Genomic DNA, 22,048 nt, shown 5'->3' on the forward strand with positions numbered 1-22,048 from the left:
TTCAATGAGGTCAAATTGATTATATTCCTCTATGGAAAAATGATATCTGTAACTCTTATAGGTAGTAGAAATACTCATAGGTAGAAGTTGCAGTATTAAGTTGTTTAAGGTGATATGTAAAAAAATGGAGAGACAAAAAAGAGAATGGTACTAAGAGAAATTCGAAGGAAGAGGTAAAATATGATAAATTATAACACATAAAGAGGTGCATGAGGGAGGAGGGGTAATAATACTACTAAGTTAGAATGGTTGGTTCATGGCAAGATAGTTGAGATATACTATAATGAAATGTCCGAGTATTACAATTTTCTTTTTTTTTTTTCTGGGTGGCATCTGAAGGGCTGAGATAGGGATTCCTATGGTCAGACTGGTTCTATTCACTCTTGATTGGTTTCCTAATTTTGTCTCAAACTGACTTCATCATTTCACTCCTGATGTCCCCAACACAAAATTGATCATTTCTATTTGCATTTGGTAACATTTTACCTGAGATATACCAAGGAAAGGAACTTAAAACCCATCATTGTCAATCTAGAAAGGCAGGGAGAGAGTGTGAAAAGTATGTAAAAATTGGGTGACTAAACTTGGAGTTACAGCAGTCCAAAATATCTGAGATCTTAGGTAAATCATATAATCTCTCTGGGCCTTAATTCCCATCTGGGTTACTACCCAAATACACATTCAAGTCTCTAGGAGTACAACTTCCTGAGATTTGAGGTCATTTGAGAGTGTGCACTTCTAAAACTATAGTTCATGAGCCCCTACCAGAGTACTTTCCTTTAAAAATTAGCCAATAAACACAATTAGCTCAGCTTATAAAAGCAATAATAAAATATTCTCCCATGAATACATGTTGTATTCTCTTGTGATATCTTCATGATGTTCCCTCTTGGTACAGTTATTCACTGTGTTCACACCCTCTGTTCACTGGTTTTCTCAGCTGTGTGCTCCTTATTCCTCTCTGCAGTCCAATTCCCAACAGCCACAGCTGCCTGGTTTCTCAATTTACAAATGCTATCATCCTCAGAACCATCTACCATCTTCCATCTTGGATGCTTAACTCACCCCACTCTTTGCTTTGTGTGGGCTGTTGTGAAGATTGGATTTAGCTATTTCCTGTTTGTAACAATGAAGATACTTAATTTAACATAATCAGGAATGTCTTGGGAACTCTAAATTACTCCACCCTACTTAGACTGTACTTTAGGCGAAGATAAAGTTGTAATCTCCTGATTGAACAATGAAGGTACTTAGTTCTCACCTTATAGTGAAGATAGAACTTTAAGCTAAGTCTATTTTTAGGTCTAATATAAAAAGGGGTTAAGTAACTATAAAGGTTAAATTAATCACAAAAAGGTCAAGTAACTCACAAAAGGTGAACTTAACAAAGAAGTGTTAAGTAACTCTAAAGATACAATCAAATCAAAGAAGGTGAGAACTAAAAGTATGGGCAGTCCTGGAGAAAAAGCCTTTAATGTGATTGGTAGATGTGAAAATTTAGAGGAGGAGACATAAGGATGAAAGATATATATATTTGAGATTTTTCGTTCCTCTTTCCCTGATTGGAGGTGGAGAGTTAACTGAGAGCCATGTGCTGAGCCTTTCAGTATCTTAGCATAGCTACAAGATATTGTCCAGTTTGGTGGTGAGTTTCTGGCTAAATTTTCCTCCTTTACTTTCCTCTCAGAAGCCTCTAATCTTCTTCAGAGACCTAGAGGTGGGGAGTTTAAAACTCCCCCTGGCATAGGCAAAGTAGTAGAAATCCTAAATTCTCTTTCCACCTTCTCCTTAAATTCCTTCCCTCTATATTAATTAAATTACCATAAATTTCCAGACTGACTTGAGAATTTTATTTGGCAACCACTTAAGTCTAGATTTAAAGTCACAACCCTAAAATTAGATGACACTGGTTTTTTTATTTGTTTGTTTGTTTTTAAACCCTTACCTTCCATCTTGGAGTCAAGACTGTGTATTGTCTCCAAGGTAGAAGAGTGGTAAGAGCTAGGCAGTAGGGGTCAAATGACTTGCCCAGGGTCACACAGCTGGGAAGTGTCTGAGGCCAGATTTGAACCTAGGACCTCCAGTCTCTAGGCTTGGCTTTCAATCCACTGAGCTACCCAGCTGCCCCTGATGACACTGTTGAAAGATAGCAATAGCCAATTCAGGGAACAAAGAGAGAGAAATCCCTTTCTATTCCAGTCCAGAAATGAGGAAGTATTCCTTTTCATGAATTGGCTTCTTACTCGATGGTTAGTGGCTCTCTTCTGTCAGAGGTCATACTCTTCTGAGTTGTCTCATGCTTCAGATCCTTCTTACAGAGCATACTCTGCTTTATAAAGGGTCATTAAAGCCCCCTTTTAAAAGGGCCATTAAGGACATGTAAGATCCTTGGCCAACTGTTGTTTAGTTGTTTGAGCTGTAACTGACTCTGTGACTCCATTTTTCAGGTTTTATTGTCAAAAATCCTGGAATGGTATGCTATTTCCTTCTCCAGGTCACTTGACAGATGAGGAAACTGAGGCAAACAAGATTAAGCAACTTGCCCAGGATCACACAGCTAGTATCAGATTTGAACTCCAGGCTTGGTACTCTATCCACTAAGTCACCTAGCTGTCCAAAGTAATAGTGTTCCTCTAATCACATCAGTTTTGATCAGATTAAAGTCTTCACATATCATAAAGGAGTAACAAATTGTAAGCACTTTTTTATACTTAGTTTTAAACCTCAACCCCTTGTTTCTCTGTTACTTCCCTCTTATCTTCTATTTCACCATTGTAAGAGAGGAATTGGTCCTTTAGCCTGCAAAATCTGTTTCTCTTCCTTCTGACAGATTGAGTCCAATTCCTCTCTTACACTATCATCTAAGGTGAAATCACTTGATGAGAATTCTTCTGATCAGCTCTTCCCCATACCCAAATCATATAAAATGGAATTAGCATGCAGGACCTCCAAGGTCCTTTGCTAGTAAATGACCCTGTTAGAGTCAGCTGTCCAAATAGTCTTGAAGAAAGCAAATGGAGCACAAAATTGGAAGAGATTCTAGAATTTGAAATTTCAGCTTGGATGAATCCAGGCTTATACAACTTCAATTCAGATAAATTCAATTCAGATAGGCATTTCTGAGGGGCAAGTGCCTTAGAAATCTCTTCACTCCTCTTCATTTTACAGAACAAAAAACTAATATGCATAGGGACTAGATTCCTAGGTAGCTCAGACTGTAGTCTAGGCAGTAAAGAATAAGGATGATTGACTGGGGAAGATGGGGATATAGCTGCGCCAAGGATGGTCTATCTGGTGTGGGGGGAGTCTGGGGAGGTAGCAGGAATATAACAAGGTTACATGACCAGGTCCTTAGAAGATGACCATTGAGACTGAGGCACAGGATGCTAGACTTAGGGAGGGAAGTTAAGGAAGTTCATGCTATGTAGACACCCTGGGGCAAAGGCCATTGGGCTCCATACTGGATACAAGTCTACCCAAAATCCCCTACTAGAAGGGCTGTTTCAAAGTTTCTCTACAAATCCAGCGGTCTTTACCAGACTATGCTAATTCTGTCACAATGGGTCCAAAAACATCTCTAGAATTTCTCCCCACCCCAAGGTTTACTGGTGGGATGGTAAGGGATTTCCTTGTTTTCCCACCTTGACCGGTTTCCTTTTGAACTGGTTCCATCATTCATTCCAGGTATTAGTGTGGGCCTTTAATTAAAGTTATTCTGGGGGAACAGACAGTGGGAGCGACCAGTCCAAGGAAAGGCTTTGGGCATGATCCTCTGAAGCTCTCAATTTTCCTGTCAGATTTCAGCTTCTTTTCAGGGTTGAAAAGTTCCTAACAAATGGCAGGCTAATTTGTAAGCCTGTAATCTCCAAGCCCCTATTCTTTACACAAGGTTTGTACAGAGAGGGATTAAAGAGCCACAGTCTGGAGGCATGCTTCAAATACAGGACAGACAGTGATGAGGGCTGATTTCTTCATTGCTCCTTAAATTATAGCATCCACAGAGAGCAGGCTATCATTAACTCTTCCTTTAAAGAGCTCCTTCCTCTTGCCCACTCCCTTAGCTGGGGGCTAATGTGTGGCTGTTGGTGGCAGGGGGTCTTTGTAGGCAAGCATTAAAGTTTGACTTCAGGAAACAGGGGGGTGATGGCAGTGAATCTGGGGTCTCTGTGATCAAGGATTCTAGAAAACAGAAGCGACTAGATAAGAAATCGGTCCCCATTTGAATTCAGGAAGGGCCACATTGGTGTATGTTTTAGAAGAATGGGGAAAACTTAGAACCATCTATCTAGATTTGGAAGGGACTTCAGAGGTTATCCAGTACAACCTCCACATTTTTCAAATGAGGAAACTGAGACCCAAGGAGGCTATGATCAACCCCAGGTCATACAGATGATGAGCAAAAGATACATGTTACTGGAGTAAGGGCAAATAATAAGGTCCCTTCATAGGATGCAGAAATGGAGGAGACTTAAGGGCTCATCTATTCCAATCTTTTCACTTTATGACTGAAGAAACCGAGGCCCATTACAGCTAACAGGTTGCAGTCCTAAATTCAAGCCAGGGTCCCCTGGTTTCCACAAAAGGCGTGTTACTTTGCATTCATCTGCATATTAATTCTAAAGCTGTAAAGTCTTAAAGCCTGGGAAGAAACATGAAAGCATCCAGCAGAAATCGATGCATGAATCCCATGAGATTAGGAATTGGTAGGACAAGGGAAGTATGGGTGAAAGAGGGGAAACTTTAGAAGTGGTAACAGTAGGTGGGCATACGTACCCGTCTGGGGTTGGCAAGCAGTCCAGAGCCAAATGACACGTATGAGGTCTCAATAAACATTGATTTATTTGGAGTGGATCTGTGTTAGACTTTTAATTTGTATGGGTTGGAATTCTTTTTGCTTTTTCTTAAACCCTAATTTTCTGTCTTAGTCACAAGTGCAAGGGCTAGGCAAATAGGTGCTCTATTCAGAGCCGCCCAGCTGCCCCCCAATTGTGTGGTTTTATTGATAGAACGTAAGCTCCTTGAGGACAGAGATGGATCCATTTTGGGGTTTTTTATCCCCAGTGCCTGATCGTTAGTAGGCACTTAATAAATGCTTTTAAGAAGTCAAAGGGAAATGTTTCCTACTATTTCTCAAAAGGCTGCCCCATGTGATTGGAGTTCCCCTCTTTGTCAAGGGCTAATACCAGCATCACTTTCCTGATTAAGAACCCACCTGTTTGACTCAGTCATACAATCATGGTGAATTTGTGGGTTATTTTCTATTTTTTAAAAATCTTGTCTTAGTATCAATTCTAAGACAGAAGAGTGACAAGGGCTAGGAAACTGGAATGCAATGGCTTGCCCAGGGTCACATAGCTAGGAAGTATCTGAGGCCATATTTGAACCCAGGTCTTCCCAACATCAGACACCAGGTCTGGAGCTCTATCCGCTGTGCTACCTAGCTGCCCCTGTAGGACATTTTCAAGAGAGGGAGGGTACTGGTACTATATTCTTTAGCTACTTGGCAGCATAGTGGGAGTAGCAGACTTGGCCAGCAGGAATGGGGAAGGACTGGACCCCACCTATGTCCCCACTCCCCAGAAAGGAAAGTAGACAAAGGCAAACAAGAAAAGAGAAAACCAACAGCAATGGCATTAGAAATGTAGACAGGCTCCTTAGCTATTCTTTATGTTAAAAATAAAACAGAAGCAAATCCATCCCCTTCAAAACCATCCACAAAGAACAGATTGGTTAACAAGAGAATTTTTAAAAATTGAATCAAAAAAACATGTCATTTACAGGGTAGACGATATTAACCTCTTATTGGCTACTGGCTAGTGCCAACCTTTTAAGAACAGTTAAAGCAGACAGGAATGAAAATATATTAAAGAGGCACTTAGGAATATTATAGCTAACGGGTCTACTCTTTAAAAATAAGAGTTCTACAGCATCTTCAAATTAGTAAAATATTAGAAAAAGCAATGAGACTTAACAAACTGCAGAATACATTGTTTTCTTTCCGTTTTGAAAATCAGTAATGGTAAAGCACGTCTCCAAGATATTTAACAGTATTTTCTTCAAGGAAACATTCGAAAAGAGAAAAATTGCTTGTCAGGCAATTATTATCCCTCCTTCCCTCCAAAGTTGCCCTTTAAAAATTATTTTAACAGTAGTCAGAATGAAGGAAAGAGGAATTGGTGAAATGTTTCAAGGGCCCTGATGGCTTCCTAGGAGACAATCAATTCAGAGCAGAGCCTCTCAGGGAATGGCCACTGAAAGAACACCATGAGAAAATGTTCTGGCTACCTGCATTCTGACTCCCTGCCCTCCTGTTAAGCCATAAGGATATGGTCCAGCTCCAGATGTGGGGGTCTTAAATCTTTCAAAACACTAGAGCACTCGGGTATCTCATTGTCAGAAGTGTCCTACCTGGGAACTAAAGTTCCAAATGGTAACCTAAAACTGAATTTGCTCTAGGGGTTCACTTTGGTTTCTAAGGAACAAGGTGGCTGAGCTCTAAGTTTGGAGAAAAAAGAATTCCATTGGTGAAGGAATGCAAAGATGGCAGGGAGCTCTCTACCAAACAATGGGTAGAGAAGAAGCTTCTTATGGAATAATTTTCAACCCTATATAGTCAGTCATCGCTATTCATCATTAAAAATTAGAGAAGACACAGGGCAGGCTGGGAACCATAGATTTCAGGCATTTTTGGCTATGGGATCTCAGACAAATCATTTTAATTTCTAGACCTCTGTTTCCCCAAACTGTAAAGACTGGTTGATCTCTAAAAGTCCCTTCCAACCACATGGTAAATCAGATGCCTTGCTTTAAGAAGTTGGTGTATTTATCTCCTAATACAGAAGTCTTTTGAGGTCACTGAAACACAAATTCCTCATGTGACAGATGATGGAAATCAGGCCTGGAAGTTAGATCACAGGACAAATAAGATGGTAAAATTGGGACTCCAAATCTAATGTTTCTACTACCTGCCACTCCTGCCCCCACCACTGTCGCCTGTTCATGGCCAAACTGGCAAATCAAAACCACGTTTTTAATGGCCCAGAATATGGCTATTTAAAAGCCAGCAACACTTGCTTCATGAGCCGGAAATCCAATGGAAAGAAAGGAATTGACTTGGGAAATGTGGGCAGGTATCAATGTCTTCTCATTGGAGGGAAAAGGGATCCATGACGAGTTCTTGAAGTCACACTCAAACACAAATACCCAAGAAATACAGCCAATTCCAACTTTATAAAGGTCAGAGCCGACCGGTCCTTGTTTCTCTCTATCCCAAGCCCTTCTTGAACTCTCGGGAGCTACGGCCACCAAACCTTGAATCCCATCGACTGAGGCCGGGTGCCCATCAGGGGCAGCTTCATCTTGGAATGCAAGCTCTAGTGTTGGCCAAACCTGGCTATCCATTTGACTCAGAGAAAGTCCTTTACTTCCACCTTGCTTAGAACTTCCTCTAGGAGGCCCTCTGGCTTTATGGCATTGCCCCTGGATGTTCACAGTGATCGGTCTGTACACTGATGTGTCGACTTTCATGTAATGCATAAAAGGGGTGGCTGGAGGCAGTGATGCAGTCAGCAAGTGGCCATGTTGTAGTCACCCAAATGTCCTGTCAGGTCTCAGTTTCCTTGAAGGACCTTCTGGGATGGACCTACTCATGGCATTGCTGATAAATCCAGGAAAAGGGGTACCTTCTGGGCCATGCTGTGGCCTTTGTTCTCTCCTATCGACCCATAGAAATAGTCATCAACAAAATCACATACTGTGGCAGGAGCTTTTCTACCAAGAGGTTGTTTGTTAAAGGACGATTTTTAGGTTTAATTTTGGAATTGTCCCATGTTGTAAAGGACCAGCTTTTTCTTTACAGATTAGGAAAGTGAGGTCCAGAGAAAGTGCCTTACCTGAGGTAATAGAAGGAATTAGGCTCATCTTCAGAAGGCTCATCCTATGCTATACCCTCCCAGGTAGGATGGAATTGGTCCTAATGTTCACTTCCTGAACTCTGGGTGTTTAGAATGCCCTTTAAAACCATCCCTGAGTGTGAATTGCCTACGTTGAGGCCAGGCTCAGTGTCCCTTTTCTAAGAAAACTCTCTAGACCCTGTCCTTCCCACCACCTACCAATTCCAGCCCGAAATGTGATCTTGTGTCTTGTTTTTCCCCCAGAGATGTGAATCCTCCAGAAAGAAAAACCAGGAGTTGGGATAAGTAGAAAGCTGGATAGACAATGAATGAGGGAGAGAAACAATGGAGAAATCACAGTGATAGACAAGGTGATAAATGATAGATGTAAGCAGATGATGGATAAATGATAGCGATAGATGACATGGATTCATAGCAAAGCAACCCCTGCATTCGTTCATTCACCCAATCCCGACAGTCCTGTATTGTAAGGTTTTATGGTCCCCATTTTTCAGGCAAGGTTATAAAAAGGCCAGGGGTGCTATGAGGTTTGAACCCAAGTCCTTACCCATTAAAGGACGCTAATTCTGCATGTGGAACATGATGCAAGACCCTCTCACTTGTTTGCCATTTTGTTTATGGACCCTGTCCCAAAGCAACCAAGTCCCATGAACTGCAGAGTGGCACTGGTGGTCCAGAAGCAGCCTCTTTCCAGTAATATGAATTGTGGGGGCTGCTGCCTGCTCCGCCGTGCACCCACCTAATCCTCAGGGTTGCTCCATCCCGATTTGGGTCCCCGTTACAGGTCGTCTGTGAGTCACCTGCCCCTTCCAGGCCCTTGTGGCCACCTGGGACTGGCGCCTTCCAGTGATCTATCACACACGTCTCTCCACGCTTGCTTCCCAGTCACAACTGGACGAGAGTTCTACTTCGGACAAACCAAGCCCCAAATCAGTCAGCTGACAGGTTGTGAGTTGGAGCTGCCAGAACTCTCCTGGGATGTTCCCTAAAGGTAACTTCTTCATACAGTCAAGGCTTCTGGTGAGTAAAACACCTGCGGCCTGCCCTTTAACCCTAAAGCTCTCTGAAATGGTCAATTCCAGAACAAAATGGCGCACACCAGGCAATTCCAACCCAACCAACCCCCAGATATGCCTCCAGGTCCATTTCCTCATCCTGTGAGTCCCCAACAGGATTCACTCTTCAGGTAGTCAGCCATTGGCCTCGAGAAAAGGTTCATGCAAGGAGACCCTCTTAGGGGAGGGAAATACACGCCATCCGATTCCCAGGTATAATCTGGATGAATTCGGCGACGGGCAAGGGGGTAATTGTATGGCCTCACGGGGAGGGATGTTCAAAGCGACAGCAAGATTCGCAGCCTATCAGTGGATGCGGATGGAGGGCCAATGGCTTTCTGACAAGATGGCGGCCTTCTCTAAGAGGGAAGGAGGTACTGAACTCAGAGGGTCCTATGGAAAAGGGGCTCCTTCCACCCTCCCTGGAAGAATTCTCTCGGCCTTCGCTCCAGGGTGATTGCCCTGCAGCCTTGAGCAGCCCAGCCTGAGGGAATCTCAGCCAACCCTCTAGCCGGTGGTCAGAACTCTAAAGCTCACAGTATGAAGGGAGAATGCTCCAGCCTAGGCTGATGTATAGGCGTAGGCCAAGGCTCAGGAGCCCTGAGAAGAGTCGAGGGGCAGCAGTGAGCCTGCACCCCTCACTGAGAAAGATGCCGGGATCCTTCTCGGCGAGCGGGCTCGCGTGTGGATGGCCTGAAGAGGACCGAGGGCTGCTGCCCCCGCCCAGGGTCCTTGGGGCTGCCTCCTTTGGAGGAAGAGGGTCAAGCAAGGCGTCTGCATGAGCCACCCCCAGCCTCCGGAACCCCCCCTTCACACTGCCCACGACCCCAGGGCTATGGATTCCTTTATTCTCCCCCTTGGGGAGCAGCCAGTGAGGAGAGACCACCTCCAGGCTTCAAGGCAAAAACAAAAATTCAGGTTCAGTTTGAACTAGCTCCATTTATGACAATTAAAAAAACACAAACCAACAACCCAACATCAGGGTGATAACAAAATGAGGAGCAGAAGCAGAGCCTCGGGGGTCAGTGCGAGCCCCGAGAGATGCACACGGGAGTCTCCGTGGTTCTGCCCGCGGCGCCCCGAGGCGCGGGCAGAGAGCGCCGCCTGCCCCAGAGTCGCTGTGTTGGTCCCATCCGGAGGTCCGCGGGCCGGCGCTGGGAAAAATACCCTCACTTGTAAAAAGAAATCGTATCAATAGTATCTACTAGATGGAGCCTTAAGTCAAAAAATAAATGACTGAAAACAAACATTCTCGAAAAGAACATCTAGCTGTCAGCCCGAAGTCCAGAGTCAGTGCCTTGTTGGAGTGCGTGTTCCCTGGCCCCGCGGCCGAGGAGGTATTCAGGAGATCCTTTTGTACCGCAGTTTTTCTTTCAGAGCACCCTCAGCTGCCGGGCTCGAGCACAGGAGGGGAGGCTGCGGGCAGCCCTGCCAGGCCGGGGGCGGGGGTGGGGAGGGAACTGCGGGGCTCGTCGTAGTTGTCTGAGGGGGGCTGTTTTCCGAGGGACGCCCTCGGGGGTTCAGGACTCCTGGGGAACCACCTCCATGAGCTTCTGGCACAGGACCGTCGTGGAGACTGTTTGGGAAGCAAAGGAGCCCGGGTTAGGCTGGGGTCCCCCGCTGCGCTCGCCATTCGCCCCCAGCTCAGCCCCCCACCAGGCCCCCGCCGGGCGGGTACTCACAGATGCCCTGCAGCAGCCACTTGGGCTTGTTCTGCCACCAGACCCCGATGAAGTAAATGGGGATGCCGGTGAGGATGATGACGAAGCCGATGGCGCACTCCACGGGCGTTTTCCAGAAGGAGACGGCGATCAGGAACAGGCAGGCCATGATGAAGAAGACGGGCAGGGCGAGGTTCACCTGGGGCGGGAGGGTTTGAGTTTAAATACCCAGAAACAGCCGCAGCCCGAGAGCCCGGCGGGAAACGGCGCGGATCCAGCGTCCGGCTCAGGGCTCCCAGGCTAGCTTAGCCTTCGTTTTACACGCTTCCCTTCCGTCCCAGAATCCACTGGGCTCCAAGGCAGAAAAGCACTAAGAGCTGGGCAGTGGGCTTAAGGGACTCGCCCGGGCTCACCCAGCTGGGAAGTGCCGGAGGCCACACTTGAACCCAGGGCTTCCCGACTCTAGGTCTGGCTCTCTATCTTGAGCTGCCTCTTTATTCCCACAAGTTAACTAGAACATGCTGATATGTTTAGATCACTTTGAGATATGGTTTTAAATTTTAGCCATCATTTATTATGGGCCTGCGAGGTGGTAGGCACTTTACAGCGAGGGAAACGGAGGCAGACAGCGCTCAAGTGACTTGTCCAGGGTCACAGGCCTTCCCGGCCCAGGAGAGCCCGTCATGCCACCAATGCTCCCCGAGAGCAAGGACTTCCTTGGGTCAGAAAGGGCGGGTTTGGGCAGTGACTCTGGCCAGCTGGACGTGGTCTGGCTGCTGCTTTCTTGGCATCTAACTTGCTATTGGCCCCAGGAGGCTTGCCCACATCCACGCTCTGGAGACCGTTGCAGGGCTGCCTCACTCTGCGTCCCCCTGGTTCCGTGACCCCGACTCCTACAGAGCTCATGCTTGCCCGTCTTCCCTCCCAGCCTCCTCCGGCTTGGAGTCACGTTGGCCCTTCCTCTGCTGGGGTCTGAGGGGAGGCCCGTGGCCTGGCCCACTTCTGGGGGGTTTGAGACTTCTCAGAACACGGGGCAGCAACCCTCCCTTCTGGGGGCTCCAGGAGACTACGCCGGCCCCGACAGTCTCAGGGCTCCTGCCCACCCGCTGGAGCCAGAACTCAAACGAGGCCGTGTGGTTTCCAAAGTGGAAGCAGAGGACACCCGGGTCTGGGCCCGTGTGGTCCAGCCCGGATCGCCCCCTTCAACCAAGAGGAGGCCCCGGGGCATACCCGGTGCTCACCAGGACCCGTAAAACCTCTGAGGCCCGCTCCTCCTGCCAACAGCTCAGCAGGCCTTGGCGCCCGCGGGCCGGCCCTCCCTCGGCTTCTCTCCCCCCGCCCAGCCAAGAGCCCGGAGACTGTCCCCTCACAGCGGCTTTATGGGCTGCGAGGCAGGGCCAGACACCGATGAGCCCGGACTTCTTTCTGGGGGAATTGGGCCGAGCGGCTCCCTTCAAAGGGGCCGCTGCAGCCACCTCGGACACCGACTCTCCCCAGAGACCAGCCCGGCCCTCGGGGCTTGGCTGGCGCTCCTTGGAGCCTGGCCTCCACGTCTCCCCTTTATTGGTGTTTCCAGAGCACAAGGCAAAAGGGAGGGAGAGCCAAGATAACGAGGGTCCGTGGCCTGCTCTCCAAACGGGCCGTCTGGGTGCCGCGTGGCTCAAGCTCACGCCCAGCATCTGTGCTAGGCTGCCAACAAAGGGAGGCCGGCACCTGCCAGGGAAGAAGGGCACGGCCAAAGGCTCCGCGAGGGCTGCGGGGTGGTGCCAGAGAGCGAGCGGGCCTCGGCCGGCCTGCTTACACCAGAGCCCGGGGCTCACCTTTATGGGCCTGTTCATCTCGGGCCGCTTGAAGCGCAGCCACATCATCCCGATGATGGCCAGGGCCACGCACAGCCAGTTAAAGAAGCTGAAGAAGTTGATGACGGAGAAGATGTCTTTGGAGAAGGCGTAGAGCAGGGTCATGGCGCACTGCGAGGCACAGAGAGAGGGGTGAGCCGCAAGGCCACAGGCCGAGCCTCTGCACTCAGGAGAAACAAGCCCGCTGAGCACAGAGAGCGTCCAGAGAGCCCCGGCTTATCCCCAGCCACGTCCCCCTCGCGGGAGAGGCCCGGGGGCGTGACAGGCTGCGGTGGGCTCTGCCGGGAGCCGCTCGGCCTCGTGAGCCTCTTACCGTGAACACGAGGGACGGCACGGGAGTCAGGTTCTTGGGGTGGATCATGGACAGGATGGAGGGCAGGTGGCCCTCCCTGGAGCCCACAAAGAACAACCTGCGGGGAGAGCACGCGCGCTTTCTGTCCCTGCTCTGGCAAGGACCCTGGCAGGCCGGGCCCGCCCCCCCAGGGGGTACCATCATTCCGGGTACAAGAGAGGGAGCCAGGCCGTGGACAGGCTCCAAGGATGTGGGGACACCAGCCCGGGCCCTCTGCCCCCCTCCCCTCCCCAGGGAGCACCCACAGCCCATTTCCCGGCCCGCTCCTTGGAAGAACCCAGCAGGCCTGGCCCGGAGTACCTGGAGGAAGTGAAGAGGGAGCCATTGACTGATCCGAAGCATGACAAGCCCACGAAGACGGGGATGATCCAGGACATGACACCCAGGTGGTAGTTCCCAAAGTCCTGCAGACACAGAGCCTGCCGTCAGGCCTCCCTGCCCCGGGGGTCCAGGAAGGGGAGGAACAAGGGGGCCAGAAGCAAACAGAACTTTCTGGCTGCAGCCTGGAGCCTCGGGACCCCACGTGGAAAGCCGGAGCTCCCTTTACGGAAGCGGCACAAAGGCTTCCGGCAAGCTTGGTCAGACCTCTTCTGGCTCTTCCCACAGAGGAAGTGAGGGAAGAGTGGCTCCAGGAGCTTGGGGGGGGGGGGGGGGGGAGCCAGAAAGGACCCTGGAGATGTCCCCTCAGGAGTCCCCCTCCACAGGGAGCCCCAAAGCAATGAGAACAAGGACTCTGGAAGGGGGGCCTCTCTCTGGACGCTGCTTGCTCAGCAGGGAGGAGGAGGAGGACATTTGGGTCCAGCCTTCCAACAAGACCCTTGGGGCAGGCCTGAAGGTGGCCCCCTCCCCAGGGATCCCAGAGGGAACCCTGCTGACACGCCATTGCCAGGCCATTGGCCGCCAGACCCCCCGAGGACCCCGGGACAGGGACCAGAGACCTACCACAGCCACCGCTTCGGAGCTCAGCATCTGCTCCGTGGACAGAGTGGTGAAGTAGGCCAGGTTTGTGAGGACGTACACCAGGGTGACCACGGGCAGGGAGATGATGATGGCCAGCGGCAGGTTTCTGCAATCAGAAGCGGGCGGTCACGGGAGGGCCGGGGGCAGGGGCGTGGGGAGGGGAGCCCCCGTGACTCGACCAGGGACAACAAGGCCTCGCACCCACACCTGTGGGATCCGAGACACGCCTGCTGGCCCGTGCTAAGGCGATGGACCGCGCCGAGAAGCCGAGCCGTCATGACGGGCCCCGGAGCTCCGGGAGGCCACACGTGCTGGCTGAGAGGCTCTAGAGGGAGCGAACTGTGGCCGCCTAGCCGGCAGGAACATGCCAACCCTCTGACCCTCCGCTTTCTCTTCTACAAGTGGGGCTGCCTCCTGCTGCCCTCACGTGCCAGGCTGCTCTGGGGACGGCCCTCGTGGCAGCCGGCGCGCCCCCCCCCCCAATCCGGCTCCAGAGAGGAGGAGGTGGTGCTGCCACACAATGGCAATCGGGCACCATTTTCTTCCTGTCGGTGAGCTCAGCCACCTTTCCTAGCCATGTGCAATGCCAAATTCTAATGAATAACCTCCCTCAGAGGAGGTCCAGGAGGCGAGGTCCCACCCCGTCGTGACGGCCACAGACAGGCACTGGCTATCTGTCTTGTCAGCCTCGCCAGCCTCAAGCCAAAGATGGGAGGTCAGAGGCCATCACGGACCATAGATGGAGTGCGGAGAGGGAGCTGAGAAGTGGTCTGGCCCAAACCCCTCATCCTAGAGGTGAGGAAACCCAGGTGGAGAGGGGATGGCCGCAGAACTGCAGCAGTCGCCCCCATTCAAATCTGGCCTCGGACACGCTCTGCCTCCTGCCAAATGGGGGTCCTGGGGGGCTGGGGGGCTCGAATGAGAACATTTGCAAGCCATTTGGCAGACTTTAAATGGCCGTAAACGCTAGCTCGGACACACCGAGTTCTTAGTAAGTGACAAGAATCCAGGTTCCTCCGCTGTCCTCCAAGAGCAAGACAACGGAGCTTTAGGACCACAGGAGAACCAAAGTGTTTCAGGCTTGGCTTTTGCTGAATTTTATTTTTAATTCTTTTTCCTGGAGACAGAAGCCTCGCAAAGCCCTTCACATACAGAGTTAGCCCAAACGCCTGAACCCTGAGCTCACTTTCGGAAGCCCAGGTTGTTCTACAATTCATTAAAATCATGTCTCTGTTCATTAAACGTACCTGTAAGGGTTTATCATCTCCTCTGTGACAAAGTTCAAATAATTCCTGAAATTTAAAAGATAGAGTTTTAAAATTTCCCCTCATGGGGGTCTTCAGAAAACCAACAATGACATCATCAGAGATAGGAGAACGAGAAGCTCCCTCCCCTCCACTCCAGGAGACCAGTGTGGCAGGACTGGGGCCCCGGGGAGGGCTGCCATGGCTCCACGGGCTGAGGACAGGGGTCAGAGTCCCCCAAATAAGCCAAGTTGGGAAGGGATGGCTGACCCCTGAAGACTACAAGGGGGCCCAGGAAGCGCTCTATGGACAGGTCGGACATGGCGATGATTTCTCATCAGACACAAAGCAGAGGGCTCTGAGAACGCTGAAGGCCATCAGGAAGGAGGCGGGAGGTGACCTGAGGAACCTAAGTGTGTGTCTGCAGAGGCCTGGCCACCTCAACCCCAAGGCAGCGGCCTGGGGTCTGGCCAGGGGCAAAATGGAGAGACTAGGCCTTCCGCCACAAGCCCAAGCAGGCCAATACCTGACTCAGCCACTGGTACTGGCTCCTCAAAAGCCAACTCTCCAGGGAAAAGCACAATTCCTGGCATACAGTAGGTGCTCAATGAATGCTTGATTTATGATTTCATTGGTATAGAGGCAGATAGAGTGCCAGGCCTGAAGTCAGGAAGACATGAGTTCAAATCCAACTCAAATCCAAATTTGGGTTGTTACCTGGGCAAGTCACTTAACTTGTTTGCCTCAGTTCCCCCAACTACGAAATGGGAATAATAACTTCAAGGGTTGCTCTGATGACCAAATGAGATAAGTGTAAAACACGCATGAATAGAGGGGCTGGCAGGCTATTATATAACAGGGGCTATGTGAATGCCAGCTATCATCACCAAGAAGTCCCCGGGAGGAAATTTCTTCCGTCAATGCAGCCTTCCCAGAGTTGCCTGGGGCAGCCCGGGTCCCACCTCTCGTGGTAGAGGCAGGACCAGGGTCCAAGGCTTCCTGACCTTCAGGCCAGCTCTCTGTCCACTGCTCCCCGCCTCAAGCCTAATGTCCTAAAATCACAGTCATGAACCTGGAAGGGGCCCTAGAGATGGCCAAGCCAAATCCCCTTCTTTTAAAGCCTGCGGCTGCTGTGACACCACTAGAAGCGGGGCCCCAGGCCTCCAGGAGAGCAGGCTGCGGCCTTCCCTGGTGCCCAACTCTCCGCACAGGGCCTGGCACACGCTCGCCCAGCAGGCCTGCTTGCTCACAGCCGCTCGGCCCCTCCCCGAACTGTCCGCTAGCTGCCTCCTAGAGGAAGGGGAGTGCGTGCCCATCCTCTCTGGAGGGGGGACTGAATGAGGCTGAGTCTGCGGCACACCCAGAGAGCCCCAAAGAAGGCCCCTGTGAGCCCCGCTCAAGCACCCCGGGGCTAGAAGAAATAGGCAGCCTGGCCCTCCCAGGGATCCCCTTAAATCTTTGAGCTGAAGAAGCTCCTTGTCAGATGGTAGAAACAAGCAAGGAATCCTCTGCAAACTAGAGGAGCAAAGTGCCCACAAGGGGACCCAGGGGCAGCCCAGAGACCAGGCAAAGACCATGGGGAGGGGCTGGGTAACCCCTAACTGGGCACAGAGCCCACCAGGAGGCTTCTGGGGCTCAGCTGAAGAGCTCATGCCTCCCCCACCCCCGCCATCCAGGCCCCAAGATCGTCCTTGTCTGCTCTTTCCTCTCTAGCCTCTTCCTCGCCCATGGACACTCGTGGCCCAGAGACTGGTGCCACAGCCCAGCGCAGGCTCTTCCCAGGGGCCGGGAGGAAAGGCCAGCACTTCTCAAAGAATGGCCACGATCCCAGGGCAGGCTCTGACCCACCGAGTGAGCCGCAGCCTCCTACACAATGCCGACGAAGACCCTCCAGCATCTTACCAGCCGCCGTAGGCAAAGAGGCCGCTGTACAGCGCCAGCACGATGTTCCCGACATCTAACTTGGTGCCTTCGAAGGCCACCTGGGGGCTCAGACTGGAGACCTCACCTGGAGATGAAGCAAAGGGAAGAGGAGGTCGTGAGCTCCCTGGGCACATTTCACAGCTCTAAGCCATTTAGAGGGCTTCACGCCACAGGACTTGGCACAAGAAGGAGAATGCACCCAGATTCCTAATCTCACCCCTGACATGCTTATCCCTGGGCCTCCAACTCACTTCCAAAATGGAAAGGCTGAATGGGAGCCTCTAAGATGCCTCTGGGAACCTGGGGTCTTACTTATCTCGATGCTGACTGAAAACCTGCTTGTCTTAAAGGACACTAACATGCCACAAGAGCCAAAAAAGGTGAAAAAAAGGTGAGACTTGACTGAGCTGGTGCAGAATGGAGTGCGAAGAACCAGGAAAACAAAAAGCTTGGGGACAACAACACAAACGGGAGACCCACACACAACCCTGACTGCCACACCACTACTGTAATCAGAGTAGACTCTAAAGAAGAGACAAAATACACGGCGTCCCCCCTTTTTGCGGAGATGGGGGGCTGCGGATGAAGGACCCTGCGGTCAGCCCTGGTTAGCCGGGCTGAACTTTCATTTCTCTATCCTTCGTTTCAAGTTTGGAGACTCTGAGGAGATGAGAGACATCTGCAGATAAAGCCAAGATGGAAACACGTCGACAAAAATTTTAAGAATATTTATCTGTGAACACTATGTGCTTTCTTCACTAAGCTCACTTCATAGTTCTTTGGACTATTCATAAAAGAAATCAACCTCTGTCACTGCTTGGGCTGGGACAGCCACGGTGGCTGCCCAGGGTAGAGGCATGCCCATGCTCCGCGGCTCGCAGTCCCCCAAACCCAGGGCCAAGGGCACAGAAAGGCGGAGACTTTCCAAAGCAGTGGTGTCAAACTCAAAGAGAAAAGGGGCCACTGATGGGTGCATGAGGATTCCCATAGGCTGCACGGCAACTTAGATTTAAAATGTCACGTTATCCATGTCTTACTCTATTTTGTTAAGTAGCCCAGTGCAATTTGGAACTATGTCCAAAGGGTCATAAAACTGTGCATACTCTTGAATCCTGTCATATCACTACTGGGTCTGTATGCCAAAGGACATGCTTGTACAAAAATACTGATAGCGCCCTTTTTGTGATGTCAACAAACTGGAAATAGAGAGGATGTCCATCAACTGGAAAATTGCTAAACAAACCGTAGTATGTGATGGGGATGCAAAACTGTTATGCTGGAAGGAATGATGAACAGGATGATCTCAGAAAGAGCTGGGAAGACCTACATGAACTGATGCAGGGTGAAATGAGCAGAACCAGGAGAAATTGTACACAGTAACTGCAATACAGTAAGATGATTAATTGTGAAAGACTTGACTACTCTCCAGGACAGTTCTGAGGGACTTATGACAAAGAATATAATCCACCTCCAGAGAAAAACTGTTGGGGTCAGATGCAAATCGAAGCACGCTATCTTTTACATTTGTTTATTTATGGTCTTATTTTGGGGTTTTGATATTATAGGAGTATTCTCTTATAAAAATGATGCATATGACAGTATGTTTTCATGATAACACACGAATAACCCAGATTAAATTGTCTACCATCTCCAAGAGGGGGGGAGGCAAGGAGATAATTTGGACCTTATAATTTTGGAAAATATGTAGAAAATTGTTATTACATAAAATTGGGAAAAAATATCTCTGAATAAAAATAAACAATTAACTAGTTCTTAATGACATTTTAATCCAGTAAGAGCAGCACTTGGGAGTTCTGGGGGCTGCATGTTTGCCACCTCTGTTCTATTCCAGAAACAAACTTTCTGGGCATCCCAACTTGTTATTATTTCTTGGGGCCCCATGACAGACCATCATACTAACTAACAGGCCATACTCTTAACACAGGCCAGAGCCAAGACATGTCTGGCTATTAGGAACAAAACACCAGGAAGTCTTGTGTATAGAGAGCAACCATAATGTCAAAAGGGAAGACCAGACCTGGCTGATGGCAATAGGAGCCTTCCAGCGTACATGCCAGGGTGAGGGACAGCACCAGGACAACACTGTAACTGAAGCTGTTTCCTGTTGTAAAACAAACCATGAGGATCCCCAGCAGGCTCTTCCTGCCATCCATTCAGAGCCCATGGCCACAGCCAGGAAACCACAGCTGTGCACAGTCAAAGAGGATCTGGCTGGGTGGATGCTTTAATTAGGAGACCACCTGTGGCCATGCTGGAACTGGAGCCTTGGCAGGAGGAAGTGGGCAGGAGACCCTCAGGGCTAGCTACGGTTACATACCTTGGAAGACTACCTCAGGGAAGGGAGCAGAAACAAAGCCAGACTCAGGGGTCTGGCATTCTCAGATGACAATAGCTATCATTTATAGTTAGCAAAGTGCTTTTAAAATATTTCATTTGATCTTCACAACAACCTCAGGAGGTAGATGCTATTATTATCCCTATTTTACAGATGAGGAAATTGAGGTGAGCAACTTGCTTACTCAGAGGCTGGATCTGAACTTCTGGTCTTCCTGATTCCAGGTCTAGAGTTCTATCCACTGCACCACCCAGCTTCTATGGTTACATCCCAACTGAGGTTGGACTTCTGTAGGTGTCTGCTGCTACCATCCAAGGGCTTAGGGGCTCTCTCTGGTTATGTCCTCAGGAATAATGCTGTCCCTTTTCCCATGTAAGAAGATACACTTATCTCCCATCCCTTCTAGTAACAAAAGCAAACTACTCGCAGGCCCAGACATTCAACAACAAATCTTCCTTTATTCAATTAATCAAAAATACACTAGAGAGAAGAGAATCCTGCAAGAACCCTGGACTGGGAGTGCCGACTCCATCTGGCCTCCGATGGGCCATGGAATGGTGGACAAGTCATTTATTCTCTTGGGATCCAAGGAAAGGTCTTGGAGAAGAGATAAGAGAAATTGGTGGAGAAGAGGAGAATGACTACTCAATGGCAAATGAGGTTTCTGGGTCAGATGATTTTGCCTTTTTTTTTGGTCTCAAGAGAGAATGGGAATGGGAGCAAAATGAATCAAGATAGAGGGTCTCGAAGATCCTTTCCCATTAACCCTAGGATGCTTATCATCTAGGTTACTCAAAGTCCTAGGGACATGAGAGCCGCTTCCAAATCCCAGAGCTGAAGGAACCTCGGAGTCACAACTCCCAGGCAGTCCCCTAACTGAGGAAAACTAAAGGGGCTTCAGTTAGGGGATTCCTGCTCTTCCAGTACTGACTTGAGAGTAATGATGAAGACGGATTGATTATGGTTGTGCTCCAGGTGGCAGAACTAGGAATAAGGGCTAGATCGAAATCAGCAAAAGCTGCCTAAGAAAAGCACCTATCCTAAGAAAGTGCTTTCTACCCACCCCAACCCCTTCTTGGCAAAGGTGAAGGACTATGGGCACACTTCCCCCCAGGTGTTGATGCATCTCAGTGAGCACATTTTTCTCCTTCTCTTTATTATATTTATATGGGACAGCTCTTTGGGAGGTGCAGGAGAGGGATGTACTGGGAAATAAATGCGACAGAAAAACAAAGACGTGGGGATTTTTTTTCTCTTAATTAGACTAGCCAGATGGCAGTATATTCCTTCCCAACCTGGAGGTCTCCATGTAAAGTCTGGACTGGACACCTACACTTGGGTGTCCTGAGACTGTGGATCTGTCTTTGATTACAGATTGTGCTCAATGGCCACAGAGGTCCTTTCCAAATCTAAAATTCTGGAATTATGGGTCCAGTTTTAAAATGAAGAAAAGAAAGGACTACAGAATTACTTATTCATAAAAAAATATTTTCATCTCTCCTAAAACGAAGCCTGAGCATCCAAGATAAGCACAGGATTTCCGACAGGTAAATGCTATCATGTTGCAGACTCCAAGAGGGGTGGGAAGGGAAGTGAGTACCTTCAGGGTAGACTACCAAAGTTCCTGTTGTTTTTTTAATCCACTCCTCCAGTTTATTTGTTTTTTCTTAGAGGCTCAGAAGTTATTTGGTCTCAAATCTTTTGATCTACAGCCTAAAGTCCAGGCCAAGGGTAAAGGAAGAGAGTGAGGAAGAGACAGGCATCTCCCATCATCCATCTACTGGACCAGACAAGTGATCTCCTTTGAAGAAGAGGAAGAGCAGGCTCCATAGGACACATTCATGTCTGCCTGCCAGTCCCCATGTGATCCATCTCAGAGACACAGCTTCTCAAACCAGGGCAGGCGGCAAGGTCACAAGGCGATCAGCGGGACTGGGATGTAACCTGCGGTGCTGGCAGCAGGGGAGGCTCAGGGGTCCCATGACGAGCATTCTTTCCCTACCCTTTGAACCTCTGATAAAAGGGTCTCTATGTGTCCATCACACGTGGCTTCTACAGCAGCTGGTAGCCCTGAGCCATTGCTACCATCCATCTTTAAGCCTGGTAGGCAGAAATGTTGTCTTCACTGGTGCCTGGCCTGGAGGCAGCATCCCCAGTGAGGCACAGGACATGGGGAGAACCAGGACTCCTCAAGAGTCTCCAGACTGTTGAAGTAGGGGCAGGGTTATAAAAATGGAACCTAGCTTCACTCTAGGGAAAGCACGGCTCCTGACAGGAAACGGTCGACAATTTTTTCCTTGGTGATTTTTCAGAACCTTGAATCTGAGTGTGGAGAAACTTAATACAAACTTCCCAGCTTTCTAACCAGAGGCTCAAGGATGGAAGCATCCTCCACTGAGGCTTTAAGGTACAGCCCAGGGTCTGGTAAGAAAGAGCCTTCAGATCCTAAGCATCTCACTTAAAAATGGAGGATAATTACAAATTGGAAACTCTGGCTCTAAGAGGGGCAAAGGAAGCTAAAATCTGGCAACGTGGCAATGAGCAAAACCCTTGCCCTTCCTGGGTCTCAATCTCCCCCTCTGTAACATGAGAGAGGAGGCTGGAGAAGAAGACATCTGAAGTGACTTTCAAAGTTTCAAAGTTGGAACCCTGATTCTGGCCTCCATTTTAATGGGCAAGAAACCGAATGTGGCTCAAATGTAACCCTTCCTCTTCCAATATTCTT

At 49.4% G+C, this 22,048-nt stretch overlaps 1 protein-coding gene across 1 annotated transcript in view; it reads right to left on the reverse strand.

Moving 5' to 3' along the window:
• Positions 1-9,887: 9,887 nt before the first annotated feature.
• SLC7A5 (solute carrier family 7 member 5) overlaps positions 9,888-22,048 on the reverse strand; it is a 48,677-nt gene continuing 36,516 nt past the window's right edge. The window contains exons 3-10 of the mRNA XM_007477274.3: positions 16,947-17,052; positions 15,048-15,092; positions 13,783-13,906; positions 13,141-13,244; positions 12,802-12,898; positions 12,450-12,599; positions 10,651-10,828; positions 9,888-10,544 (exon numbers count right to left, since the gene is read on the reverse strand). Coding sequence (XP_007477336.1) covers positions 10,489-10,544; positions 10,651-10,828; positions 12,450-12,599; positions 12,802-12,898; positions 13,141-13,244; positions 13,783-13,906; positions 15,048-15,092; positions 16,947-17,052 — 860 coding nt within the window. The 3' untranslated portion in view covers positions 9,888-10,488. The remainder of the gene's footprint in view (positions 10,545-10,650; positions 10,829-12,449; positions 12,600-12,801; positions 12,899-13,140; positions 13,245-13,782; positions 13,907-15,047; positions 15,093-16,946; positions 17,053-22,048) is intronic.

This window comes from Monodelphis domestica, chromosome 1, assembly GCF_027887165.1.
Source record: "Monodelphis domestica isolate mMonDom1 chromosome 1, mMonDom1.pri, whole genome shotgun sequence".
Lineage (NCBI taxonomy): Eukaryota > Metazoa > Chordata > Mammalia > Didelphimorphia > Didelphidae > Monodelphis > Monodelphis domestica.